This window comes from Neolamprologus multifasciatus, chromosome 18 (genome assembly GCF_963576455.1).
Source record: "Neolamprologus multifasciatus chromosome 18, fNeoMul1.2, whole genome shotgun sequence".
In the NCBI taxonomy this organism is placed as follows: Eukaryota; Metazoa; Chordata; class Actinopteri; order Cichliformes; family Cichlidae; genus Neolamprologus; species Neolamprologus multifasciatus.
The window spans coordinates 18679989-18704617 of record NC_140456.1 but is presented as its reverse complement, the minus strand read 5'-3'; the positions used below and the strand labels follow the sequence as shown (position 1 = coordinate 18704617).

The 24629-nt window shown below is 42.7% G+C and overlaps 2 protein-coding genes across 3 annotated transcripts in view; both read right to left on the bottom strand.

Moving 5' to 3' along the window:
* bcl2b (BCL2 apoptosis regulator b) overlaps nucleotides 1-16941 on the bottom strand; it is a 30653-nt gene extending 13712 nt beyond the window's left edge. Inside the window, exon 1 of the mRNA XM_085139161.1 lies at nucleotides 15702-16941. Within this exon, the coding sequence (XP_084995287.1) occupies nucleotides 15702-16250 (549 nt within the window). The 5' untranslated portion in view covers nucleotides 16251-16941. The remainder of the gene's footprint in view (nucleotides 1-15701) is intronic.
* Nucleotides 16942-17516: 575 nt separating this feature from the next.
* kdsr (3-ketodihydrosphingosine reductase) lies at nucleotides 17517-24583 on the bottom strand. Of its 2 annotated transcripts, none has more exons than XM_085139159.1 (10): nucleotides 23940-24583; nucleotides 23214-23303; nucleotides 22896-22952; nucleotides 22616-22681; nucleotides 22447-22542; nucleotides 21486-21677; nucleotides 20831-20914; nucleotides 20609-20692; nucleotides 20393-20494; nucleotides 17517-20295 (listed from the first exon to the last, which is right to left on the bottom strand). In XM_085139159.1, the coding sequence occupies exons 1-10, from the start codon at nucleotides 24126-24128 to the stop codon at nucleotides 20176-20178; spliced, it is 1080 nt and encodes a 359-aa protein (XP_084995285.1). In that variant the 5' UTR covers nucleotides 24129-24583; the 3' UTR covers nucleotides 17517-20175. The 2 variants fall into 2 exon arrangements, with proteins under 2 accessions (XP_084995285.1, XP_084995286.1); XM_085139160.1 differs by lacking the exon at nucleotides 23940-24583 and adding an exon at nucleotides 23538-23933.
* Between the last annotated feature and the right edge of the window lie 46 nt (nucleotides 24584-24629).

Below are 24629 nucleotides of genomic sequence, written 5' to 3'. Positions count from 1 at the left end.
GGATGCTGCCCCAAAGGCTCATAAATATTCAAATTTGCATCAGCAACAGCGGCTGCAGCATTTGTGTGTTTACAAAACAGCTCCCGCTCCCGTGGGAGTCAGCCTTCTCCACTGGAACATGAAATGTGATCGGCAGTAAATCACCCACACTCCTCGTGACACTGTTTTTTTTTTTTTATTGTCTCCATTATTCATTGTCTAAACTTACCAGATAAATGAGAAACGGAACTTTACACAGGAGACTTTGGTTTCTCTGAAGATATGTAATGCTTCAATAAACTTGTGGGTTTTTTTTAATCCCATCAATGAAGAGAAGGAGGAGGTGCAAAACCATGGTAAAGCAATTCCAATTTGTACAGGGGGGAAAATATTCAGAGGATTTTGGGGAAATATAAACAGATTTTGAATTGACAAGCATTACATGGCCTTGACTGATCAGTTATGTACTCCTTGATTCTTGTTGAGACTATTGATTTTTTTTACTGAACAGCTTTGATCCAACATGAAATGAAGGACAGGGTAACCTTGCAGTCTCAGAAGACTGAAGGCAAGTGCATAGAAGCAGACTGCACTAGCTTTCCCCCTGCACCCAGGGTTTATCAGCAGACTACACCTAAGCTCAAAGTGTATTATACACAATCAATCACTTTTACATGTAAAGCAAAGAGACATCAAAGCTAAAGGAAAGCCACAGAGAGACAATCCTTTCCCCCCCTCACAATAAACCTCTGCAGCTCAGTCAATAGAGGGTTTTTTTTTTTCATTCTTTAAAATGAGCCAATCTTGTGGTTTGACCTTGAACATTTGATTCAAAATCCTTCATAGCATCCCAAACCAAAGCACAAAGGAGCCCTCAAATAGATACAATGCAGCTAAATGAGGATGTCTGCCTCGTCTGAGGATGTCTGCACTGAGCGCATCCGGCCTACCACGGAGGAGGAAGTGACAGAGTCCTGCCAGATAGAAAGAACGCAACTGCTGTGCAGCTATAAATAACGAGAGGCTTCATCCTAGCCCCTAGTTCAGGGCTTCCCGATCTAATAAAACAAGTCTCATCTCTGCTGCTCGCTCCATTTAAAAGGCCACAGATGACGAGTGAGAGCGCAGAGGATGAAAAGGGGCAGCTGAGTCATCGTCCACGTGTGTGGGTGTGTTTGAAGTGCATTAAACCTGGCTGCAGTGGCTTTTTAGTAAAGACAGGATGTCTGCCACTTGGGAGTCTAAGCGCTCTGTGTTCTTGTCAAGGAAGCTGTGCATAGCACACCCAGCGACACGGTTCCAAATCCATGTAAGCAGCACGCAGGCCAATAAACTGTGGTGCTTTTCTTTTTTATGCTATGTGAGTCTTTCCATCCCAGGTCGTGTTGTTCAAATGTTGCACTCACAGGACTGTTAAAGTGGACTTGCATAAAGACCCACTTTGTAAGTGAAAGTGGCATTTAAAACATGCAGAAGGCCTCAATGGAACAAAAGGCAAGGTAAGTGTAGGTTAATGATTAGACAGAGAGGCAAAGCTTTCCACCATTCAAATGACTCTATCGGCTTTGAGTAAGCTTTGTATTTGCCGCTCTCGGGAACCAAAGCACCTCTTATTCTAGGAGAGCACGAGAGCCCCTGCAGTTCCAATTTCAACTGTTGAACTATCACTGATTAGTTCAGATAGGAATTCCTGATAGAGACCGTGGGAAGCAACAGATTCCAAGGTGGCCTATTGCTTCCCCACAAGTCCATGGGAGAGGCCCATTTCCTGTGACGAGGGCAGCGCGCCGCTTCAAGCCTTAAAAGTCAGATCTGCTGACCCCTTTAGACCTTGAGAGCACACAACCAACCTCTTAGAAAGCCACTCCAAAAATAGTGGCTGACTAATCCCAGCTAAAAATGACTACTGTTTATGGAGTAATGAGCGGGACGTGCGGGAACACCATCTGCAGCGGGGCTTCAAACTTCACGTGACACGCGTGTGGTGACTAATTGTTCTGAACTTGACCCCCTCCCCAAAAAATGGAGCCATCTGAAATAATGCGCTCTGCTTTCAGTCACTGTGGTCTTGTGTGTGCAGCGTCTTTGTGTCGAGCCCCTGATGTAACAGAATTACATAATCCCAGTGTTCAGAAAGGGGCTTTTCAGACAGCAGTGATAGGCAGTGTAAAGGACCTCTATGGCGTAGTTAGCATTAAGTCACTTTTTGTGCTTAGACGCTGAAGGAATGACATCACTGTCTAGTATGAGACTATGACTTCTCTGTGGTAGAGCCAAGCATGGCTAAATCACAGAGTCTGTTCGGGTAACTAGGAAAGACTCGAGGCAAGCCAAACATGTAGTCATACTAATACCGTGGAGAAAGGGAGGGGGAGCAGCAGGGGAGAGCCACAGTTGGTTAGAGACTGTAACTAAGAGATTTGTATTTGTTTTGAACCATTAAGCGACTCCTAAATCTTAGCCCCTAGTATAAGAGGAGACAGACCATAAAAAGGCAAGTTTGAGAGGGAATGTGATGTTATTTTTCCTTTGATGAAACACCAAGTTGTAATTTAGGAAGCACGGGTAAACAAGTCAAGTGTAACATCATCTAATAGAGAATTAAACGTGTCAGTGAAGGAGAAAGTATTAGAAGATCAAAGCTAGACACCCAGGGCCTCCCGTGGTCTCCTCTTTCAGTCGGCCCCTAAATGAAAGCTTGTCAGTTTTGGCAACAAGATACCAGAGCGGTTTACGTGATTAGAGTACACTGGGCCAGGTTTCAGGTGTAGCTGGGTTCCCCGTGTTGGCCATGTAAATGAGAGAGGCCAGAGTCTGGGACGGGGCATGCTGTGAGGAGAACAGAGAGCAGCAGATTGAGCATCTCAGATGTCCGATAATTTCAGAGAAAACAATCATCCGTTTGAGGTACGGCTCCCTCAGGAAACGGCTTTGAAGTGGAGGAGAATGGAGCTGAAAAAGCACTGAAAACTTTCCACAAAGTCACAGAGAAGGTATTCACTGCCAGTGGTGGAAAGCACAGCTACATACAGTACGCTGTCACTTCTTAGACTTAAAGCCTGCGGGAAATACTGCCGATTCCTTTCTCTTTAACAATAAAAATAAACAGTTCATAAACAAACAATTCAGCTCTTGCTGCATTTTGATTAAAGTACTGCAAGGCCCTGATTGGTGCGCAGAAATGTGACACCGCCTCTCAGAACCCGTCTCCGGCTCTCCTCAATTGAATTAGAACAGAAAAAAAAACCACAGAAAATGTGAAATGTGCCTTGTTGAGGTAAACACATTTTCCTTTTATTTCATTTTCCTTTCCGTGTGGTTCTAAAAGCAGGATGTTCACTTTACAATGTTACTTCAAGAAGAGGGGATTAAAAGAAAGAAAGAAGAAAAATCATGTGGGGAGACAAAGCAAAAGCCGATAAGGGAAGGAAAGCATATTTCCCACAGGCTGAGAGTTAAAGCTCAGAGATGCATGACAAAACTTCTCTAAACATGGACGATGAGGTCATTTTAAAATTTAAAGGGGGGGCTGAAAGGAAAGCAATGATTATTCTTATGCAATTTCACTTCCACTCAGACAATCTGAGAGCAGAGGCCGTATCATGTTTGAGCGTCAGCTCCAAAAACAATAAGTGAAAGAAAGAATTCCACTCTCTTTCCTCTCAGGACGGGAACACTGGGGGAAAGTTCATTGACCTCTCTCAGGCAACCAGCTGATTTTCATCCAGGCTGGGGGAGAGGAATGAGTGGAATGCATTGATGTGTGGAAACAAACAACCTCGCTTGTGTGTGTGCGCGTTTGCCCGAGAGGCTCGATATGAGAAGGAATGAGCCTCGAGTTGAACCAAGTCAGCTGCGAGAAACACGGCTACAGCAAACCCTTTGAATTATGTAATGAAAAAGCTTCGGCTAAATCCTTCTCAGAAAATAATTACGCAACGAAAGCCCAATCAAGCAGGCAAAGAGCAGAGGTGGACATTACCTCTGTCCTTTTTTCTTTCTCCTTTTACTTTTCATTGCTCTAAACTCAGCATGACTCACAAAGACCTTGCAGAGAGCTAGGGCGTGCTTTTAAAAGACACATTGTTTGAACTATCTTGAGCAGCTTGGCTCATTCAGAGCTGTGTGACCTTCCCTGTCTGTACGTAAAGACCAAAGGGAAACAAGCACAGCCTACCCGATGAATGATAATAAGTTGCCTATTGTGACAGTGAAAGTCTGGAGTGAAAATGCACAGAAAACTAATGAGGCATGTGTCAATTTCATAATGGAGGAGAGTTTCTGTTTCTCTCTGGACTAATCCATGGAAAATGTCATTAATGGGGTTCGGTGCCTGCCTACTGTGAGCTGGCTTGTCTTGAAACTGCACTGCAAGAATAAGATACTGCACCAAAGCAGGATGTTAAATAATGCGGAAGAAAAACAAAAGCAAACATCCAATATAGGTCCAGCGTTTTTCCACATGTACAGTATGTATTTTTAGGTTTCGGGATATGTAGTGCCCATGTGGATGTTTCACGAGTAAATTCCTCTGCTTTAAAGTCAGCAGATGGATCAGCTGAGGATCAGATGATTGTTGAGTCAGATGACTTTAACAAGCAATTTCATCCAAGTGTGCTCTGTAACTTTGGATTGACCTTAGTCTCCTAAATCTCCTTCTTTATATTTAACAGCTTGAATTCTATTAGCGTCATTATTCTTTGGGCTTTAAACCACAGTGGCCGCTCCAGATATTACCCTTTCCGTCTCAACCTGGCTGCGGCAGATGAGGCCGTAAGAGATAGGAATGCCTTTTTTTTTATAGCTTTATAAGCCTCCTCTTATTTCATGCCCTTCCATCTGTCCTCATCCCCCTCCTCCTCCTCCAGAACCCTGTTAGCCTCACCTTCTGATCAAAGACACCTTCTGAAGTCCAGGCTTGTAAATTTTTTTTTACCCAGGAATATTTTTTAATCTCCTGTCCTCCATGAAGTACAGGAATGTGGACTCATTATAATTCAAATCTGGAAAACATTGGCGATCAGGGGTCTGAGCGTGATGGGTTTGGTGGTATCAGAAAATGAGTTGGCTGATCAAATAGTGCCTGCTGAAATTCAGCTGATTAAAAAAAAGAACAAAAAACATATCTGTACTTATTTCTTCGTGCATCAGTCCAACCGCCAACTGACTTCAAATGTGAGCAATAAATTAGGCAGTTTACAAGTCAATTTGCAGAGTTGATTAAACTTCTAGTGGTTAGATTTTCCGACATGAACCTCGTCTAGACGGGAGTTAAAACCTTACTATAAAAGCAAAATGAAGCCTGTCACCACTAAATTTTGGCACCATAAAAGTTTGCTCTGGCATAAGTCATCAAATGAGTGCATCCTTAGAACATACGCAGACATGAATCGTCACCGTATTGTCAAAAGAAATAGCAAAAAACATGAAATAAAATCCCTAGGAAGAAAAGGAATCACTGTCACTACTACGGTATTCATTTCTCCATGTTTTCTTTGAAGTATCTGTCAGTATTTGAAGATGTAATGACAGCCCAACAACCAATTAAATGTAGAGGCAGAGTAGATTCTGTGAAATTGCTGCAACATAACACCTTGGCAATAGTGGGTTTGCCCCTACCGGCGAGATATCCGTGTCAAAAGTAGCACGCAGCTGTAATATTCCGCGCCAGCTGCAGCATCCTGACAGAAGGTGGTTGTAGATTTGAGAAAATGTCAAGAGAATTTAGGATGGAGACTCTGAAACAATACGTAGAAGCCAGAACAATGCTCCCTTGGAAAAGCTTTTTATCTTCCAAGCGTCATGGGTTTATAGTTTTCTCTGCACTTCAAACCTAATCAGTCGCCATCAAAGGCGATTGCAGAAGGGTGGTGCTGTATGAGCTGTGCCAATAGGGAGAGCTCGCACACCAGCTGAAAGGAGTCAGGAAATTTTTTTTAAAAATTTAAAAATGTGCTAAAAGATCTCACCCAGGTCTTTCCACAGAGACACTCTACTTCAGGATGCATTTTGATTAATCACATGCACATACAATCTGACATTCACAGCTGCTGGTCTGCTGTGTTAATTGAGGCTCTGCTCAGAGAACCATTGCAAACCATTGGAAATGCTGAATCTATACCCCGTAGTCAAATAGATTTCCAAGCATCGGCTGACCTCACTCGATGTCGACTGAAACAGATCAGATTTCCTGTGGGATACTTGCTCTCATGCCAAAAATCATGTTTAGAGACGGGGTGCACAGAATTATTTACTCCAGACCTCCACAGACGAGGCAGAGAAATCTATTTACCATTATCTGGCTGTTGTCATTTTTGGAAGAGCGAGTACTCAACAGTTCAGAGAAGAGTCAATAATGGCATGCTGTTTGGTAATGGCCAGTGGTGTAGCTAGCTGCGCCGGGGGAAATCCCAGTGGAGATGGTTGTGGTGTCTGTGTGAGCGTGCACGAGCTTGTGTGCGTTGAGGCTGTATGGCATGGCTAACAGGAAGCTAGGCACCCCGAGGCCATCTGCTCCCTGCCATGGCTCACATGTCACCCTGTGACAACACAGCATTATTGATTCACACTACCACATCCGCTTCTTTGTGTACACACTGATGTGCCACAGCGTGTGTGTATGTATATGCCCGTGAGTGTGTACACAGCCATTTTGTTGACAGCAAATAATTGATTTCCACTAGCACATCCGCTTCTATCTTTGCCTGTATGTGTGTGGATATTAATGCTTTAAACCTTAAAAGGTCAATTTACCCTGAACCACAAATTAGCAGCTAGCCATGGAGATAGTTTCGCTTTTGTTTTAAACGTACACTTTTCCATGTTTTTGTATCAATAGCAGATTAAATGGCTGCGTAGGATTTGAACGGTTGAGATTTTACTGTCTAACTTTGCAGCTACCATTGCCACTATGGAACATTTAAGCTCACTGTTTTGGTTTTGCAACCTGCTCCTTTACTCTTCATTTGCTCCCATCCACCTTGCATCACGACGTTCAGTTTACATTCCTTAGATGCCGGAAATATGAGTAAAGACTGATGCTAATCCTGCTTTCTGTCTGCCAAATTTGTAAATGGCAATTAATAACACATTTGTATTGCATTTGCAGCTTGTTTTGCTGCTTCACCGAAACACTGGTAATTATTGCTTTAGTCTTTGCTGCTGCTTTCTCTGCCCCAAACTCAATAAAACTGATAAAAAAATTGGTCTCATAATCTTAAAGTGAAATTTCATAATAGCGAATCGCTATTTGAGGGCGCCTTACAGGGGAAGTCGGTTGCTTCTGACTCTCATGTTAAAAAACCCAACTTTCGAGCAGGTAAACATGTTTACAGCCTGGTACAGAAATACTTTGGGGCTTTCTGCCTAATTTCCTCTCTGCTGTGTTTATGGCGTTGGTTCTTTTTGGGACATTTTAAAAGCAGCTTTCTTACGTAATGTGACCTTCTGCTTGGTAATTTGTACTAACAACCTGTCCTCTGTGCTTCAGCTTTGGTGAGGGAAATTGTAATATAACCCATACAATGGACATAACTTACTTCCTAACTCAGCTTGCTAGCATTAGCATTAGTCTGTGGAAAAATCCAGCAGTAATTGTTGCTAGAGAAAAAAGTTACGTTTTTCTTTTTTTGTATACCTGTGTTTAGATCATAAACAATATAAAAGAGCGTGACGTCACTCACTGGTGAGTCCTGATACAAAGCCTTGTACTGAGTGTCTTTTTTGGCAGTGTGTTGAAACCTGATGTGATGATTGAGGGGTGGATTGGGCTGGGTTGTGAATATTATGAGACAATGAGCATACCATGAATATTCCTCCTTTCTGACTCAAATAATGATAATAGTTTACTGAATTGACTCAGTGATTTATTCAATAGAAAATGAAACTAGCGATTTAGCTCAAAAACTCATCAGGAAAAGGTTTGTTGATGTCAGAGGCTGAGAGAGCTGAGGGCCGTTTTGTCATAGACTTGTACCGAGATTTCTCACGTGACAACATGGTCACATTCAAGAGTTGGCCGCCATATTGGATGTGACAATCATTGATTGCTAGTGAAAAATTTGTATTCTCTCGTCGGTTGGCTATGGTTACTGTAGTCGATGGCTCAGATCAGTTGTTGCACAAAAAAACCTCCTGGTGATTGTTAGGCACAACTTTTACTTTGGATGCAAACCTTCGTCATTCCCGGATTGTGTTGTACTTTTCACAGATTTACTACCACTTGGAGTGTAGCTATTCAGTATTTGTAGACAAATCTGTCACTTCATGCAAACTATGGGCAGGTGAACCAACATGAACCAATATGCTTGGGACCAAGCGTTGGATTGTTCACCCACTAATAGGAAACGTGAGCTGGGTTTAGACCATCGTGAGACCAAGGAGGTTTTGTGGTTGTCTGTGTCTGTGTGGTTGTGGTGGTGGTGGTGGTGGTGGTGGTGGGGATGACACTGACCAGTCTCTAGGTCCATGTGACAGGGACTTTCACAATCATTTTCCCATAAACTCCCGTCAACCTCTAGCAATCACTCATATCCTTTCAGGCTGCCAGACGGCTGGTCTGTAGGTCTGCGTGACTAGGGCTGTGATTGTCACCAAAAATAAAAATGTTAACATCAAAGTGAAACATCTTCTGCAGCATGTCTTTGTCTTGTCTTCCTCCCCTCACCCCCAACTGGTCGTGGCAGATAGCTGCCCGGTTCAGCCTGGTTCTGCTAGGGATTACTTCCTATTAAAAGGGAGTTTTTCCTTTCCACTATCGTCAAGTTCTTACTCATAGGCTGTTCGTCTGGTTGTCGGGGTTGTCTCTATATTATTGAAGGGTTTTTACTTTACAATATAAAGCACCTTAAGGCAACTGTTGTTGTGATTTGGTGCTTATAAATAAAACTGATTTGATTTAGATTGAATTGAATCAAAACCTTCAAAACCTCAATAGAACCAACATTATTTTGTGACCAGAAGAGACAGCCCCTGTCGGACTGATGGAAACTATTTCGCTGTTGGCTTAAGTGTAACGAAGCAGACAGAAGGGATGGATGTAGTGAAAGAGGAGATGCAGAGGGTTGGTGTGACAGAAGAGGATGCTAGGAATAGGGTGAACAACGGAGGCAGATGATCTGCTGTGGTGACCTCTAAAAGTGAACAGCCAAAAGAACGAGACGAACTCCTGGGATTGCTTCGCTTTTCAGATCCAGAAACTACATCTGTAGTTCAGATCTTAGATTCTCAGGCTGGAATTAATTCACAGTGAAAGCTGCCATTCATTGGGGGAAACTTAAGACAATCCACTACCTGTTCAACAGGCTTTGTCTTTGTGAGGAGACATACTAGACTTCAAATGACAGTGGATATCGCTGCCCTAGAAATTAACTGAAAACATCAAATCTCTTTTTAAGCCTTTTGGGGGTTTGACCCAAAAATATCTACAGTAGCTAGACAATGGGAGGAACCATTTAACCTTGCCCTATATTGATATGCTGCGCTGCTTGCAAGGGTGTGCCTAGTGGCAAAGTCAACTTGCGTCTCAATAGGCTTCTCATTATCCGGCTCCCACCGTGACAGGAAAGGTGGAAAACTCTTTTATCTGCCATCTCAAATGGTTCATTAGGACATTTTTTCCATGGAGGACGGCGGTGGGTTCGTGATGTGACGCTATCACAGAGGCACACAGGGCAGGGATTTACGCGTAGCATGACAATTAGAAGACCACACAAGAGCAGTGATGGTAATGCTTCTATATTTAGAGGCCTCTCACATGTCCCTGCATTTTTCAGGGATCTGGAACGTTACCTGACACTGAAAGCCAGGTCTCTGGGTATTAGTGTTTGGGCACGTGTATGTGTGCAAGTTAATACGTCTCATGTGGTGGGGGGTAAGAGGAAGGAAAGGGATGAGGGAAAAAAGAGGAGGGGAAAGAGGATATAATCTCTCAGCTGGAGCTCATAAAGCTTTTGGGACATCCATTTAGTGTCCAAGTTTATCTGCTCCATATATTATTTATCAGCGTATCCTCTCAGTGGGATGGTAGCGCTTAGCTCAAGCACTTGTCCCTCATAAAACAGGAGCTTAGAAGGTTGAGGTGACTGCTTATTTGAGCAAAAGGGATCAAAAGGAAACAGTAATATGTATGAATTCTCAACTTTCAATCTGCAGACTCGCGTAATCCTAGAAGTCCAACACAAAGAGAACAAAATAAAGAAAAAACACTGATGTTAGCTTATGTTCATGAATAACACATGGTCCACTGACATGACTATCCGTCTAAAAGAGCTGGACACTCAGGAAAAACAAAACAAAAATCCAGGTTGTCTCTGTTTTTTATTTACAGTCCCTGTTTCCCAGCAGACATTCTGCCAGCTCTCCCAAGAAGGCCCAGAAATAACCACAGCACAGGATGGGGTGGAGGGTCTCTGGGGTAAAGGTATGTTGCGGAAAGACGCAAAGCATATCCCCTGCAAGTGCAACAGAACAGGATTTGTGGCCTGCAATCATGCCGTAAACAGCAATAAGACATCCAGCATGGTTGGAACGGTTAAGATGGAGTGCATGTGACTTACTGTGGGCAAAAGAGTATAATCTGAAGCTGAATAGAAATCAAAATGAAAAGTGATTCAGTGCTTCTTAAATCCACACACGGGACTAAATGCTTGGCTCAAACGTCTTTGAGTTGCAGATAGCGAAGAGATTGCTGGAAGAAAAATGTTCTTGTTGGACCGATTGAGAGAGCTGCGGCCCGCAGCAGCCCACGTCTATAGGAAATGTTCCTGAGATTACAGATGCTGTGCTGATGGGTGTAAACACAGTGGCAGATGGTGAGCAACCGAGGCCTCCCAAGCAAAAGGGGTACAGTACAGGGGAAAATCTTGGCTGCCTCTCGCCACATTAAGCTCCTTTGTGGTGCACAGTCTCCATTGCAGAGCTCAAACACATCCAACGGTAAAGTTGTTGTCAAAATCTCCAAGCTGATTCTTATTTAGTTTGTTTCTTTGTTTGCTATTTACATTTTTGTTGCGTCTCCAGCTGTAGAATGACAGTGTTAATTGACGGGGTGGGAGGGAGAAAGCCTAAAATGCTATTTGCGCGAGTAATCATTTATTCTTCGGTCTGATTGCTCAGAACTAGAAGGCAGCGTTCACACAGTAATGAGAGACCAAAAACTGATAAACAGCTACAAATTAACGGATGAAAAAAAAGGGTGCAACTGAGTGTGACAGCACGCCGCATGACAAGAAGGGAATACTAGCTCAGAGTGGATGTAAGTCAGTCATGACTTACAGAGCTCATTACGCTGTAAAGCATGTGTCCTCAGAGGCAGCGCTGCTTTCACCATCAACATAGACATCTTTGTGTTAGAAAAAGAGCTCAAAGCTAAAAGAAGCATAGCTGAAACAGTTCCTGAATGGCGCCCTGGTTAGTATTGACTTGCGTTTAACAGGCTGAGTTTGCATCTAGGAGACGCAAATTGGATGTAAGTGAGACCTGGTCGAGAATTTTCTTTTGCTCTCCTGTGAATGGCTGCATGTGCCTCCTTTGTGATTTAGTTTGTTTGTTTGGTTTCTTTTCCTGGGATTTTTGTCTCTACTCTGCCGAAACGTCACCTAGATGGAGATTAATGACTTCCTTGCTGTCCCACATCCACTCAGCCTCAGCAAGGCGCCGTAGACAGATGCCTGCTATACCATAGCAACATGCTGGTCCCACCCATCGAAGAGCAGACTGTGCTCTGGGAAACCCCCACAGGATGGACCCAACCCAAACGCACATTGTCTTTCATAACACACACACACACAAACACACACACACACACACACACACACACACACACGAGCACACACACACGCACACACACACACACACACCTGGGAGACAGAAAATAGACCACCTGGTTAGCAGCATTCCACAGACACCTGATCTCACTGTTTGGGGCTTAAAAAAAGAAAGAAGGTTTTTCAGTGATTTAACTCCTTCCTCTCACTTGTTATACAAAAGCAAGGATTTAGAGGCACGTTAGCATATCTGAGGAATATTTCCACAACTTAGCAGTAAATACAGGGAGCACAAAATCATGGCAGTTCCCTCTGATGAATGTGTGGACCCAATTTTACGACATTGTGCAACTACAGGAGAGGCCATGATCATTATTTTTCTGTGGCTTCGACAGCTGAATGTCTGCACAATGACTTGGTGCAAATCCATCAAAATAGTGCTGTTTTCAAAGGGTAAGAGATAACTTTGACCTACTGGTGGCCACAGGGAAGACTGCAAGAACAATGAGATTCATCCATAACAGCATATACACATTTTTCTTTTTTATTCTAGGGAGAATTCAAATTAGGGTTGTTGAGAAAGACCAAGAAGCAATGCCATCTTTAGAGCGTGACTAAAAACAACAAAGATAAAGAAAAATCATTTCTCAACATCATATCTGACACTGCTCTTGGTTAACCTCCAGTTATGAAACTGCTGTTTTTCTCTTGAAGCACAATTTGGCATTTCGCTCTGTGCCACCCTCTCAGCCAGTCAAGCGTCTGAGGTCAAGTATGTAATTTCGGAACTCGGACGCCGTCTGCCACTTTGTTCAATCACTTGGTATTTACTGCAAGCGCCTGCAAATAAACACAGGTGCGCCACGTGTGGGTGAGTCTGCAGCCTAAATGCAATCGTTCCCTGATTGAGTGCAATTTCTGTCAACAAAAAGGCAGAGTTTCTAACTGAATGTTAGGGACAATGAAAGGACGGTGTGTCACATCCCGGGGTGTGGGAAGCAATCTGTGCTGAATGGGAGCCATTTGGCCCCTCAGCTGAGATTTTGCAAACACAGTCGCTGCTTTGTCAGTTTTTAAAGGGAAGATTTTCGCTGAACTAAAAGTGTATTTGACTCACTCGCAACACTTAGACTCAACAATGATTAGTGGGTACCGTTCACACTATTTTGGGCTTAAATTGTCTCAAAAACAACAGGAAACAGAGGGTGGCTGATAGAAAGCTGTTTCCACACCACTCTTACATGTCAAAATGTCAGTGATAGGCTGATTAGCCACCCACCTTTGTTTTTAGAATGGTGGAAAACACAGCACTCACCTCTTCCACACAATAACACAATGGACATGGTAAGTGACCATAAATGCAACCTGTCTAAACACACATTTAGTCGTGTTTACCGAGTGTCTTCATTGTTTGGAAGATGTGTAAATGCCATTTAAAAAAGTTTTATTTAGAATTATCAGGTCGAACACTACAACAAACGACAGTGAGCTCATGAGAAACGACTGATTTGTGAAACCTGTTTTATCCTCATTCCTCTGCTACAGCCACCCGGCACGTGAGCAGAGTATGTTCCTTGGAAAACAGGTGACCCAGGTGAGGTTAATGCAGAAATGTAGCACATGTGTCTCATTGCAGCAATGCAAAGCTTTCACAATAAAACATAATGGATACCAGATCATTTGCAAACAGTGGCAGCCATTGTTTAGTCCCCACTGAGCTCTGCAGCTACAAATGAGGAAACTGAGGTCACATCCTTTTCCCCCCTTTTTTGTACTTCATAGGCTCATTTATACACTCCTCCTACCTGAAATTTCAACTCTTGTAAAAAAGCTTCTTTTAAAAATAAAAATAAAAAATTATTAAAAGAAAATTAAGAACTTGAATGACTAAAAAACTGAAAATAATGAAAAGAAATGTTTAAATCAATGTTGCTAACCTGACCCTCTGGACAGGTTTTCATGATCTAAAACATCTCTTAAACATCCCCTCTATGCCCTTGAGATCCCTGTTGAGAGATATCTGATTAACAGTCTCTGCATATCCTCTGTGAATTCATAATTCAGGAAGAGGCCAGAACAAAATCAACCCGATGTTTAGCAGACATTCTTAAAAACATACAAAAACACAAACACGTCAGTGTAAAACAGGCCGCCGTTTTGGCTCCAGAGGAGACAAAACATAGCAAAAAAAACCCCCCAGCTTTGTTTCACAGACTGAAAACACAGTTGACTTTTATTACATTTCAACATCTGCAAAGCCAGTTTTCACAAACCCAATCCAGAGTACAGACAACGCTGTGTTTGCAACGTCAGTTATTAAAGGTCATGCAATAACTGAAGCACACACCTCAGGAAATTCCCTACCTGACACCCGTTCAGATGAATATAAATCAACACCGGTGCATGGCTGCATATGCGGAAGCTACAACAGAAACTGAGCCAACACTAACATATTCAGGATTAAACTGTTTTAGAGCTTACTTTGAGCTTAAAACTAATTGGATGAGGTTATTCATTCCCCATACTGCAGACATATGCTTTCAAATAATCCTAAATAATCCTTTGGATTAAAGAACTGTGCTCTTGCTCTCTCTCTCTCTGTGTCTGTCTCTCTCCAGTGGATGTAGAGATACAGTCATCTCCACCCAGCTGTAAAACCCAAACTATGATGACCTACATTATTCTACAGTGGGCTCCAGAGACCCCGAGCAGGCATCTCTGCGGCTCCAGTCTGTGCCAGCTTCAAGGCACAGGTCTGAAAAAGGCAGACAAAAGAGTCCCAACCAAGATGCAAACAGAGGACGGCATGTTAAACACAGTGGCTGTAGATTAGCACTCTGTGTTCTTGGAGGGCCCTCCCTCTGTTGCCTCCCTTTGATATGTGGCACAACCTGCCACCTCCAGGGGCAAGGCAGACTCAAGGGGAATGTTAAACGGTCTAATCCTTTGAGATGAAACATTCGATATGAATCATTGATAAGCCCACTCAACACACGCCCCGTTTTTATGATACCTTCCAGCTAAGATAACCAGGCAGTGCAAACGTTATGCTCTCATTAAGAGCACCTCGGCTAATTAAAGGTTAATTCATTGCAAGTCAGTCTTGGTGGCTACTGAGGTGCACAGCACCCCCCCCCCCCCTTTTTTTTTTTTTGCAGGAGGGTTTGCAGCTGTAATAAAAACCTGAAAATTAATATGACAATGCATGCTTGTTTCAGAGTCAGTGTGGACATGCATTCAGCCAGGTGTGTGTTGTGCCAAAAAAGGGCCTCTGATAAGCTGAACCCTGTCCAGTTATGCCCAGAGGCCTAAACACATTAATTCAATAGTTTGCTCTTTGCTGACATGTGTCTGACCTCCTCCCTTCTGCAAGAATGAGGGCCTGCAATGCCTCACGTGACAGCGGGACTTTAGCACTTGAAGATTCAGATACAGGTGGATGGTGAAATGCCCTCTCTCTCCAACACCACACACAGAATCCTGTTTCTTTTTATAACTAAGCTTTTACTTCCCCTTAGATAATAACCTCTGTGCTCCAATGACAGCTGCGAGTCTGCCTCTGCTTCTACAGTTGACAGGGCGGGTTTTTTATAGAGACGCGTCGGGAGGTGTGATAGAGAAACCGCTGTTTGATTGGTCGAGTAAGTTTAACAGTCAACGAGATCAGCCAGTTAGAGCAAGTAAAGTAAAGCCGTTCATCTCGCTCACTGCCTGACGTGCGTCACGAGATCACCCTAAAAGGGACTTTTCTTTTTTTAATGATCAGCTACACATGTGGTTTCGATATTGAGCCCCGTTAAGCCAAATCAAAAGGCACTTTTCAGCTCAATCAAGCATGTAGGCCTAAACTGACCGAACTCACTCACTGAAATTCCTTTTAATCACAGTTAAAAGAGGACTTTTGCGATCCCTTGGCACACTGCTGCAAAGCGCTCAACTACACGGAATCAGACATACCCATCCCCCGTTATCTTGTATCCAGCTGTTAAGAGGTCCATTTAAATACTCCGTCATCCAGTCTGCGATGTTGTCCACCTGGGATGACATCCCCTCGTTGGAAGCGCACTCCACGCACACAGTGCCCCCAAACTCGAAGAAAGCAATAATCCGGCCCCAGTTCACCCCGTCCCGGAACAGTTCGTCTATCACGTCGGCGAACCTCCTCTGCGCCGTGGCGGAGGTGAGATGCAGCTGCCGCGACATCTCCGTGAAGTCCGGCTGGTACAGTCTTTCAAGTTCATCTCCAGCCTCGCGCAGGACTCTGTGGATGCCTGCGTGTGGGTCGGACTGTGGGAGCCGTCTGCAGAGGTGGGTGTTGCTCTCGCCGTCAGGCCCGGTGCTGGCTTCTCGGCACCGGTGGACCAAAGTCGGTGGAGGGTCAGTTATCGATCCGTTATTAGCAGCATCTTCTTCTTGGACAACGCGAAATCCCCACACGTACCCCCGCTTGGAGAGTTTATGGCAGATATACTTTTCCACAATATTGCGATTATACTCGTTCGCCATTCCGGCTCAAATTTGGCACTTTGTATATCCAGTGGTTATCCTAAATAAAATGCATTTTGACCAAATGTGTGCACTGTACAATGCTCTGCACAGGCTCGTCCAAAAAGCTGGGGTTGTATTCGAATAGGTAATGCAGCGAATGATCCCACACAGAGAGGAGATACTTTACTCGTGAACTCGGGGAAAATCCCTTGAAAAAAAACTGCACAGAAACACGCACTAGAAGTCAAAACAGGCTGGTTCCGTGTCAGCAGCAGTCTTCATTTCCCGAATCCTTGGAGGGACACTGGCGACCTTCTCTTTGCATAGAAATCCAATATGCGGAAGAGGTTGGGAGTAGTGTTGTTCTATTTCTGTGCACATCACCCAGACGTGGATGTGTTGCGATTAAAAAAAAAATATGAATGAAAGCCAAAGTTGTTCACGCCTGAAGGGGTTTTAAAGGCGGCCAAGTGTTTTAGCAGCCTTACGCACAAACCAGACGCGGGACTGTGCGCCAGACAAGGTCGGACTGGAGTCCTCTTCCACGATTGCTCCACATATCCTCCGAAGCAGCTCCCTGCTCACCGCTAGTGGGCCGCACTGTTTAGTGAGGTATGCCTGACGTCAGCTGCGGAAAGTCTTTCCTTTGGCTGCTCCAAGTGCACACCAAGAACTGCGCTCAAACCATTTATAGGCCATATTATTATTACTGCATACTGCGTCCTCGTTTTAAGGCAGATCACGTTACCCAGAAAATTATATAAACAAGAATATTTTTAAGATTTAGATTTTTTTTTTTTTTTATGATAGAAGACAGAAATCTTAAAAGATCACAGGGTTAGGGGCAGAGGACCACCCTGGCGAGGGATTGCTTTGATGTAGTCCAGCCACCCCCTTGTGGACACAGATTTAACCTTGCAAGTGCAAAACTGATGCACCAGTCTACATTTTCCCTGTCTTCTTTAAACTTTTCTAAAGCATCTCCCCTAAATGTCATCTACTTATTCTCCAACAGGTCTAACGAAGCATCTAAAGTCCTGCACTCTGCAAACCCGAGAGCTGCTGCTGCTTTGGGAAGTTCCCTTATGAAAAAATTAAATGTCATCCTCTATCAAACAGAATACTTAACGTCCTCAGTCCTACACAAACCCTGCACTGTCAAAATTTCTGAACCACGATCATGCTGAGATTAATTTAAACCCCCCCCCTCCCCCTTAAGGCAAGTTCAGTCAAAGAGGTCTAAAGCAATTTAAGAAGAGACAACGACACCCAGGAGTAAAAGGATTTAGGTTTTCTTCACAGGTATTTATTTAGTTTATCATGTAAGAAAATAAGACAAAGAAATGTTCCACTCCTCACATTTTCTTTCAATGGCACACAAGGTGAAGGTGTTAAGCTTTTTTGGCAGAAAGAGTATAAAGCAAAGAAAACAGAAAAAAAGCGTGAAACCAAAGAGTGCAGTATGACTTTCATGTTCAAGACTTTTAAATCCATTGAGCATCCGATAATGACACCATTAAACGAGGGAAACTAGCGTGACTCTTACAGAACTTAAATCTTTACTGTATGTTTAAACATATTGTTAGCAGAAGCTTCATTTGCATAGCTTAAAGTTGTGTTAGTGAAAACAAAACTGCTTTTACATGAGCTACATGTTCTATCCATCAATGTGTTGCTACCTCAAGGTAAAAAAAAGAAAAAAAAACTTCTTAAAGCAATAAATGTACATTTATGGAAAGCTCTCAAGTGCGGGACAGTACGCCTTCAACCAATATCAAATGAGAACATCATCAAACATGAGTCATCCATTCTCAATTTCATGTCTTGGATTTCAGTAAGGCTTCTTTTGTCATAGAAACACTAGAAATTGACCAAACACACACATACACACAAACCCAAACCCCCCCAAACAGTTGGCATTTCACACCAAATAAGTCACAAAGAAAAGAATAATCACCCGGTAAACCAGTAAACCAATCATCCACTAACGTATGAAGTCACATTGTTCTGCGGACGGGTCCACTCTCTCATAGCGGTCGCTTCATCAGTAGTCACGTCTTAAGGCTGTAGAATGGGCCACATGCTGCTCTCCAGCTTTTATAAACTAACACTAAGATCAAAAGAGCAGCAACATCAAAATAAACCACAAATAAATGTGCTGCGATCTCAAGAAATTGTCTTAACACATTTTGGCATTCAAATATTGGTGTATTTAAAAAATAATGTTCCTATGTTCTGATTTGTATCGCTTTGTTATAAAGTACATTCTCTCCGACTGGACCAAAGGAAGACTTGCGAGAGTCAACATTGTATTTTCTTCTTCCTTTTGCATTCAAAACAATAAGAAAGTCAGATGGTAACTAAGACTTGACAGAAATCAGAAGGGAATCTATATTTTGTAATCTAGAGAGTTTTGAAGTCCCAGCAGTGCACGACAGCGTCAATGCATGTAAAAAACAAAACAACAACAACAACAACAACAAAAAAAAAAGAGCATAGTAGAGATGAGGACTAACACTTCCACTCTTACTCCTCCAAAAGTTTGGCCATTATATAAGATGACTCACCAGCGCCCTCACTAGATGTACAGAGACACAACTCGAACCAGCGAGTCCCGCCCATCTCTGAGTTACACCAACCTGACAGATTATGCATCTTCACTGGGGGTGGCTGAGAATGTGCACTAACACAAAAAACTGCAAGTAAAAAATGATACGCTTCATGCTTCCTTTAGCAACTTTTTAGTGTTTTTCTTTTTGTTTTTTTTAATTAAACTGACAAGTGCACGAGTGAAACTTAAATTTATGTGCTGGTTTATTTGTTTGTGTATCCCCTCCCACTCTAATCTTACGACTTCATGGCTTCAACCCATAGTACCTGCTTTACTTTCTTCACTTAGCTGGAATGACGAGGAAAACGTTTTTGCTGTCTTTATTCCCGAGACAAAAACTTCGAATGGCTTTACTCTTTCCGGAGGTGGTCGGCTCAGTCACAGCAAACACACTTGCACATCCCACGGTTTTCAGCGAAAACGCTGCACGTAAAGTTTTGGAATATTATCACTATTATTAATGATAATGATAATATGTGGAGATTATTTTATGAATTATAGATTTAAACAAAATTAGACAAACATAAGCTCTCTCCTGCCCTTTGATATCACGGAAGAGTACTGTCGTATAATGTATGACCTCAGTTCACGCACAAACACAAACAAAAATATCCCGCAGCATAAACAAAACACTGTGGGTCACGACCGCTTTTAAACACAGAGGTTATTCAGTCAAAAAAGAGCGAGAGAGAGGAAAAAAAAAGGGAAGGATCTTTGCCTGCAAAGACCTGAAGTATGTAAAAGGTGGGAAAGAAAGGGCTTATATAGTGAAAACTGTAAAAACTCTCTAAAAGATGGAAATCTGTGATACATGCGGCACAACATGACAAAAAAGAGAGTAACAACTATTCTGTTTTCGCTATAGCCTCTGGTGGGGAAAAAAATAAAAAATTCAGGCCATATTTGGCACAACCGGTTAGACGGGCTGTTGCTTTTCTTCTCTGTGGGAACCAAAAAAAAAAAAAAAACAACCGAAGAAGGGAGGCCTAGATACTGGAAACCAGGATGTGGGATTTTTAGTCACCCCTCTTTCCTCTAAAGTAAGGCTGCTTCCACAAAAAGAAGCAGGTGGACACATTAAACTGAAGTCACCAGGGGAAAAAAATACATCTAAATGACTATCAAGTCTGTGGAGTAGACACGTAAACATCTGCCACTTTCTTCCATTCCATCTGCTAAAGTTGACATCAGAAATGCTGACATGGCCTTTTGTTTTTTTAACCCCACTCCCACCTACGGTTGTGCACTTGTACAGCTGGAGGAAGGGACTGGCTGGGAGGGCAGTGGGTAGAGGGTTAGGGGCATTGGGGTGAGGTGAAGGTAAGGCTGCTGTTACTCCCTCTTATTGGCCGCTTTTGACTGCTCCCTTTGAATCATGCAGCGGCGCACGATGCTGTCAAAGCTCCCCAGGTAAAAAAGTGCGATGGTCCGAAACAATCCCATGGTGACGATCTGTGCGGGAATTTCAAAATAAAAGGTTAGGCTTAAATTTGCAGATCTGCTGAGGAGCGCTCTCTCCTGCAATTTCATATCATGTACAGGGCTGTACCTGCTGGAGACCCTCTGTGATGGAGGTGACGGGTGACATTCCACAGGTGAGCGCTGATAGCATGTAACCATCTGGACCAACAGAGCTGTTGAAGTTCCCCTGCTGTGAGATGAACGAAAAACAAGCAGATACATTTGCCAAAGGAAAAAACAAACAAAATACAGAGCACACATCTCATTTTTAAACTGGGCACTGAATGTGATCCGAGCTTCTTACCACTGCATCCCGGACAATGATTTTGGCCACTTGGTCTGGTTGACAAACTCCAGAGGTTTCAGAGATTAACTTGGTCTCCAGAGGCTGGGAGAGGAAAGCGGAGAAAGAGGGACAGCATTTAAGCAGCAGTCTAAAATTTGAAAATAAAGGGAAAACACCTCCAAGAAAATTTACATAAAGAAACAGGAAGTAAGAAAAGTATTTCTCTGTACTGTTGCATACCTTTGTCTTGTTCTCCTCAGCCAGTCCTGGAGTGTCAGTGTCAGGGGGGTATGCCACAGTCACGTAGATATTGTAGGGCTTTATCTGCAGAAGGAAAACAGAGCAATAACTGCCTTAGCAATTCCACTACTGAGACCATGACAACTAACTATATACGTTAACATTTCAACAGCTCTTTGACAAGCAATAAAAGTTAGCCTGAATGCTACCTATATGTAGAAAAAGTATAATCATTACAGCACTGACGCTAGTGAAATGTCCATTATCATCATCTTCACTCAAGCTGCAGACACACTGCAAGTGTGTGAATGTGTGTGTGAATGGGTGGATGACTGGTTGTGTAAAGCGCTTTGGGGCCCTTAGGGACTAGTAAAAGCGCTATACAAATACAGGCCATTTACCATATGCTTGTTGCATATAATGGCTGGGTGCTTGTGGACACTCCAGGCTCTGGCTGCTTAGGTGAACCTCTAATGCATTTACTCCCAGATCAAATGTCATTCTCTTTGGTAGTTGCTTCAGTTGAAGGAAATTGAGAAAAGTTTATCTTCAGTCCTGCCTACTTCTGGTCGTGGAATGTCGTTCATATTCTAAGCTAAGGAATGCTAAGAATTGCTTCAAGCGTGTTTGTAGGCCATTTTTGCAAAACACATACCTCCATCTGCAGCGACTCTGCAAGGCCTCGCAGGGCAAACTTAGATGGGGAGTAGGCAGTGTAACCAAACAGACCAATCTGGCCCGCCTGGGAGGAAACGAACATGATGCGGCCCATTCTTCGCTCCTTCATAGTGGTTATGACGGCTCGTGTTGGGTAAACGCTGCCCAGGTAGTTCACTTCCATCAATTTCTGGAAACGAAGGCTACATTAATACATACTATAAACAGTGTCCATGGTACATTACATAATTGTAGGCAGCTTCAGTCACTTTAAAACCTGAGCAGTTCAAAGTCTCTTGATTCACAGCAGGCCAAAGGCCATAAATTTAGCCACTTCTTCAGAAATTCTGACAGTAACGCAATTTCTTACCAAGTCACAAATCAAAACTTTTCTAATAAGAACATAATGTATGACACTCATTTCAAAAGACCCAATTCCTGCTTTGGTGTACATGTATTATGTCGACAGCCCATAATGTTAAGTAATTTTAAAGAAATTAATGCTCTCGATCAAACCTATTAAATTCTCTGCAGGTTTTTCCACTCATATAAGAAAGAATTGTGAAGCTTCCCAAAGAATATAATGGCCTTCCCCCTCAAGTTATAAAAATCTATTTAATCATTTATTTATGGAGGATTTAATTTGCTCATTCATAAAATACATTTATGATTAGCAAATGCCCAGAAGTAATGGAAAAATACACTGAACAGTCCACGTGTGTTTCACCTAACCAAAGGCCCATTATAATCAAGGAAAAACCCCATTCTCATGTGTGATTCAAGTTGGAAAAAACAAAACAAAAAACACACCCCTGCAACACAGCTTTATTATTCTGACCTTTCATCCTGTTGTAATTATCAGCAATGAATAACTGTATACTTCTAAACAGTTTTTAGCACCACTATGAGAAGCTTAAAGTCCTTGGAACTTAAGGAATCCAATGACTGCAGGTACTTACTTTAAAACGATCTACCTCCACTTCCTCAAACTTTCCAGAAACTGAAGTTCCAGCGCAGTTCACAAGCATATCAACGGGACCTAGCTTTTCTTGAGCCTGCACGACAGGAAAAAGTCACTGCTGTACTTCTTAATTATTAAAGCTATGTTCCATTAGAGGGTAACACTACCTGTTTTATCACATTTTCCACTTGACTGTAATCACTGGAAACATCAACTGAGATGCAGAGCACCACCTAAATAAGGAAACCAAGATTTTAATAATGCAAAATGCAATCACTTTTCACAACCTACATATGCAGCGTTTTTAATGATTTATCTTTACTTTAATCATTTCTCTAAGCCTACACATCTGGAAAATGTGTGCAGGAAAGATTATGCATGTAGAAGATGCTTTTAATGAGTTCTTTAATAACAGGCATCTTTTCTTGAAATACATACTGAACATACCTGCTTGTCATTGATGGCAAATTTCTCCACTTCCTTCTTTGCCTGAAGCAACTTCTCCTACAGGAAAAATAAAATGCATGTTTACTGTTATACACACAGAAGCTTGCAAATATCATTATGAATGTCATGAACTCCACAACTAAATGAAAACATGTAATAATGCTTCTATGCAGGTCAACTCACGTGCACTTTTGCACGTGAGTGACATGGAACAAGTTCACCTTTAGAGTTTGACTGTGTGACATCAGATGCGCTCAGACAACAAACAGCCTGTTGACGAGGCTACACACCAAGGTAGAATCTGCTAAACGTGCTTACCTCGTCTCGGGCCACCAAAGTGATGAACGCTCCTTGCTTGTAGCACTCAACAGCAATGCATTTCCCAATCCCACTGGAGCCTCCTGTCACCTAAATCAAAAGTCAAACATAGGGTAAATGATAATGGAACTCAGACTGGGGCACAGGTTAACCTGGAAATGTTAATTATGTTTCTCAAAAGGTAATGCAGCTTTAATAAAGTTAATCGTTTAAAAAGTCATTTTTCCTACCGTTTTAGCATTAGTGCATAATAAAATTATCCTAACCCCACAATGCTGTCTCAGAGTTTACTAGGTACATCAAGGTAAAGCAAACAATATTTACCTTTAGTGGCCTGCCTGCGAAGTTTATCATTAACCAAGCTGAATTACCTGAAGTTAGTGGTTACTGCACTGGTTTTATTTCAGTGGATTATACTTTATCCAAGTATAAAACAGGTTGTGAAGTAAGATTGAAACATTAATTAAAGCAATATTCCTTAGCTCATATGTGGGCGTGTCACGACAGACACCTGACTTTTGCAATAAACTCAGCTACTATTAAAATAAACGATGAAAAAGAAAAAGAAAGTTACGACTTCTTGTTGTCTTTAGGCTAATTGCGAATACGCCACCTAACGTAAATATAAAGCTATGGCTAACCTTAAACTCAGCTAGGCTAACTTAAAACTGCAGTTATGAGTAGCCGTTAGCGACCGTTACCAGCCAGCTAAACCGTAACACTTACCACGACGTGGGCCCCATTCAATTTCAGAGGCTTGGGACTAATGAGGGGCGATATCATATATAACAGCAACACAAAAGCAACGATGAAGGCAGCGACAACAAGCAGCATGATGAACGGAAGAAGGAGCCACCAGGAATTGATAAAAAGCCAATCTGTTATCGCTGAGCTGAACCCTTCTTCAGAGGACATGGGTGAAATCTGGCAATCGTTAGCTTGTTTGCTAACTAGCAGGCCAGCTTCTGGGGGTCAGATAAGAGAGCTACGAGGTAGGCGGCGGTGCTGAAAGAGGGGGGCGGCGAAATGCAAACCCCGGAGGAGGAGGGTTTTTTTTCCCCCCAGAGCTCGGTAGCAGGTCACAGACGTGTAACAACCAGGTTAGAGTGCAGCGGTGAATCTCGGCTCCCCCGTGACAAAGCGCAGTCTACATGAACCAAAACAAATCGAAGTGTTAGCGGACGCCGAACTGTGCTACGTGGTACTTGTAGTTCTAAAGCATGCACTTGCTCTCTGGAACCTGCAACGTTGGCTCATCGGGCTTGAACAGCAACTCCCATAATGCAACGCAGCACCACTTTTATTCGTAGTATCCGTTTAAGCAATAGCTACACACCCAAATGAACTTGCAGTTTTTTTGACACACGCAGCTTTACATTCATCAGGTAGGCTGACTCTGTGACTTTTTTAAAACTA

What these genes read in the sequence shown, in the direction of transcription:
- kdsr (XM_085139159.1), bottom strand. Translation starts at nt 24,128, where the DNA reads ATGTCCTCTGAAGAAGGGTTCAGCTCAGCGATAACAGATTGGCTTTTT. An exon ending in CTTTGGTGGCCCGAGACGAG is followed by an intron (nt 22,953 to 23,213) that starts GTAAGCACGTTT and finishes TTTTTCCTGTAG; the next exon opens with GAGAAGTTGCTTCAGGCAAA. An exon ending in TCACAGAGGGTCTCCAGCAG is followed by an intron (nt 20,296 to 20,392) that starts GTACAGCCCTGT and finishes ATTCCCGCACAG; the next exon opens with ATCGTCACCATGGGATTGTT.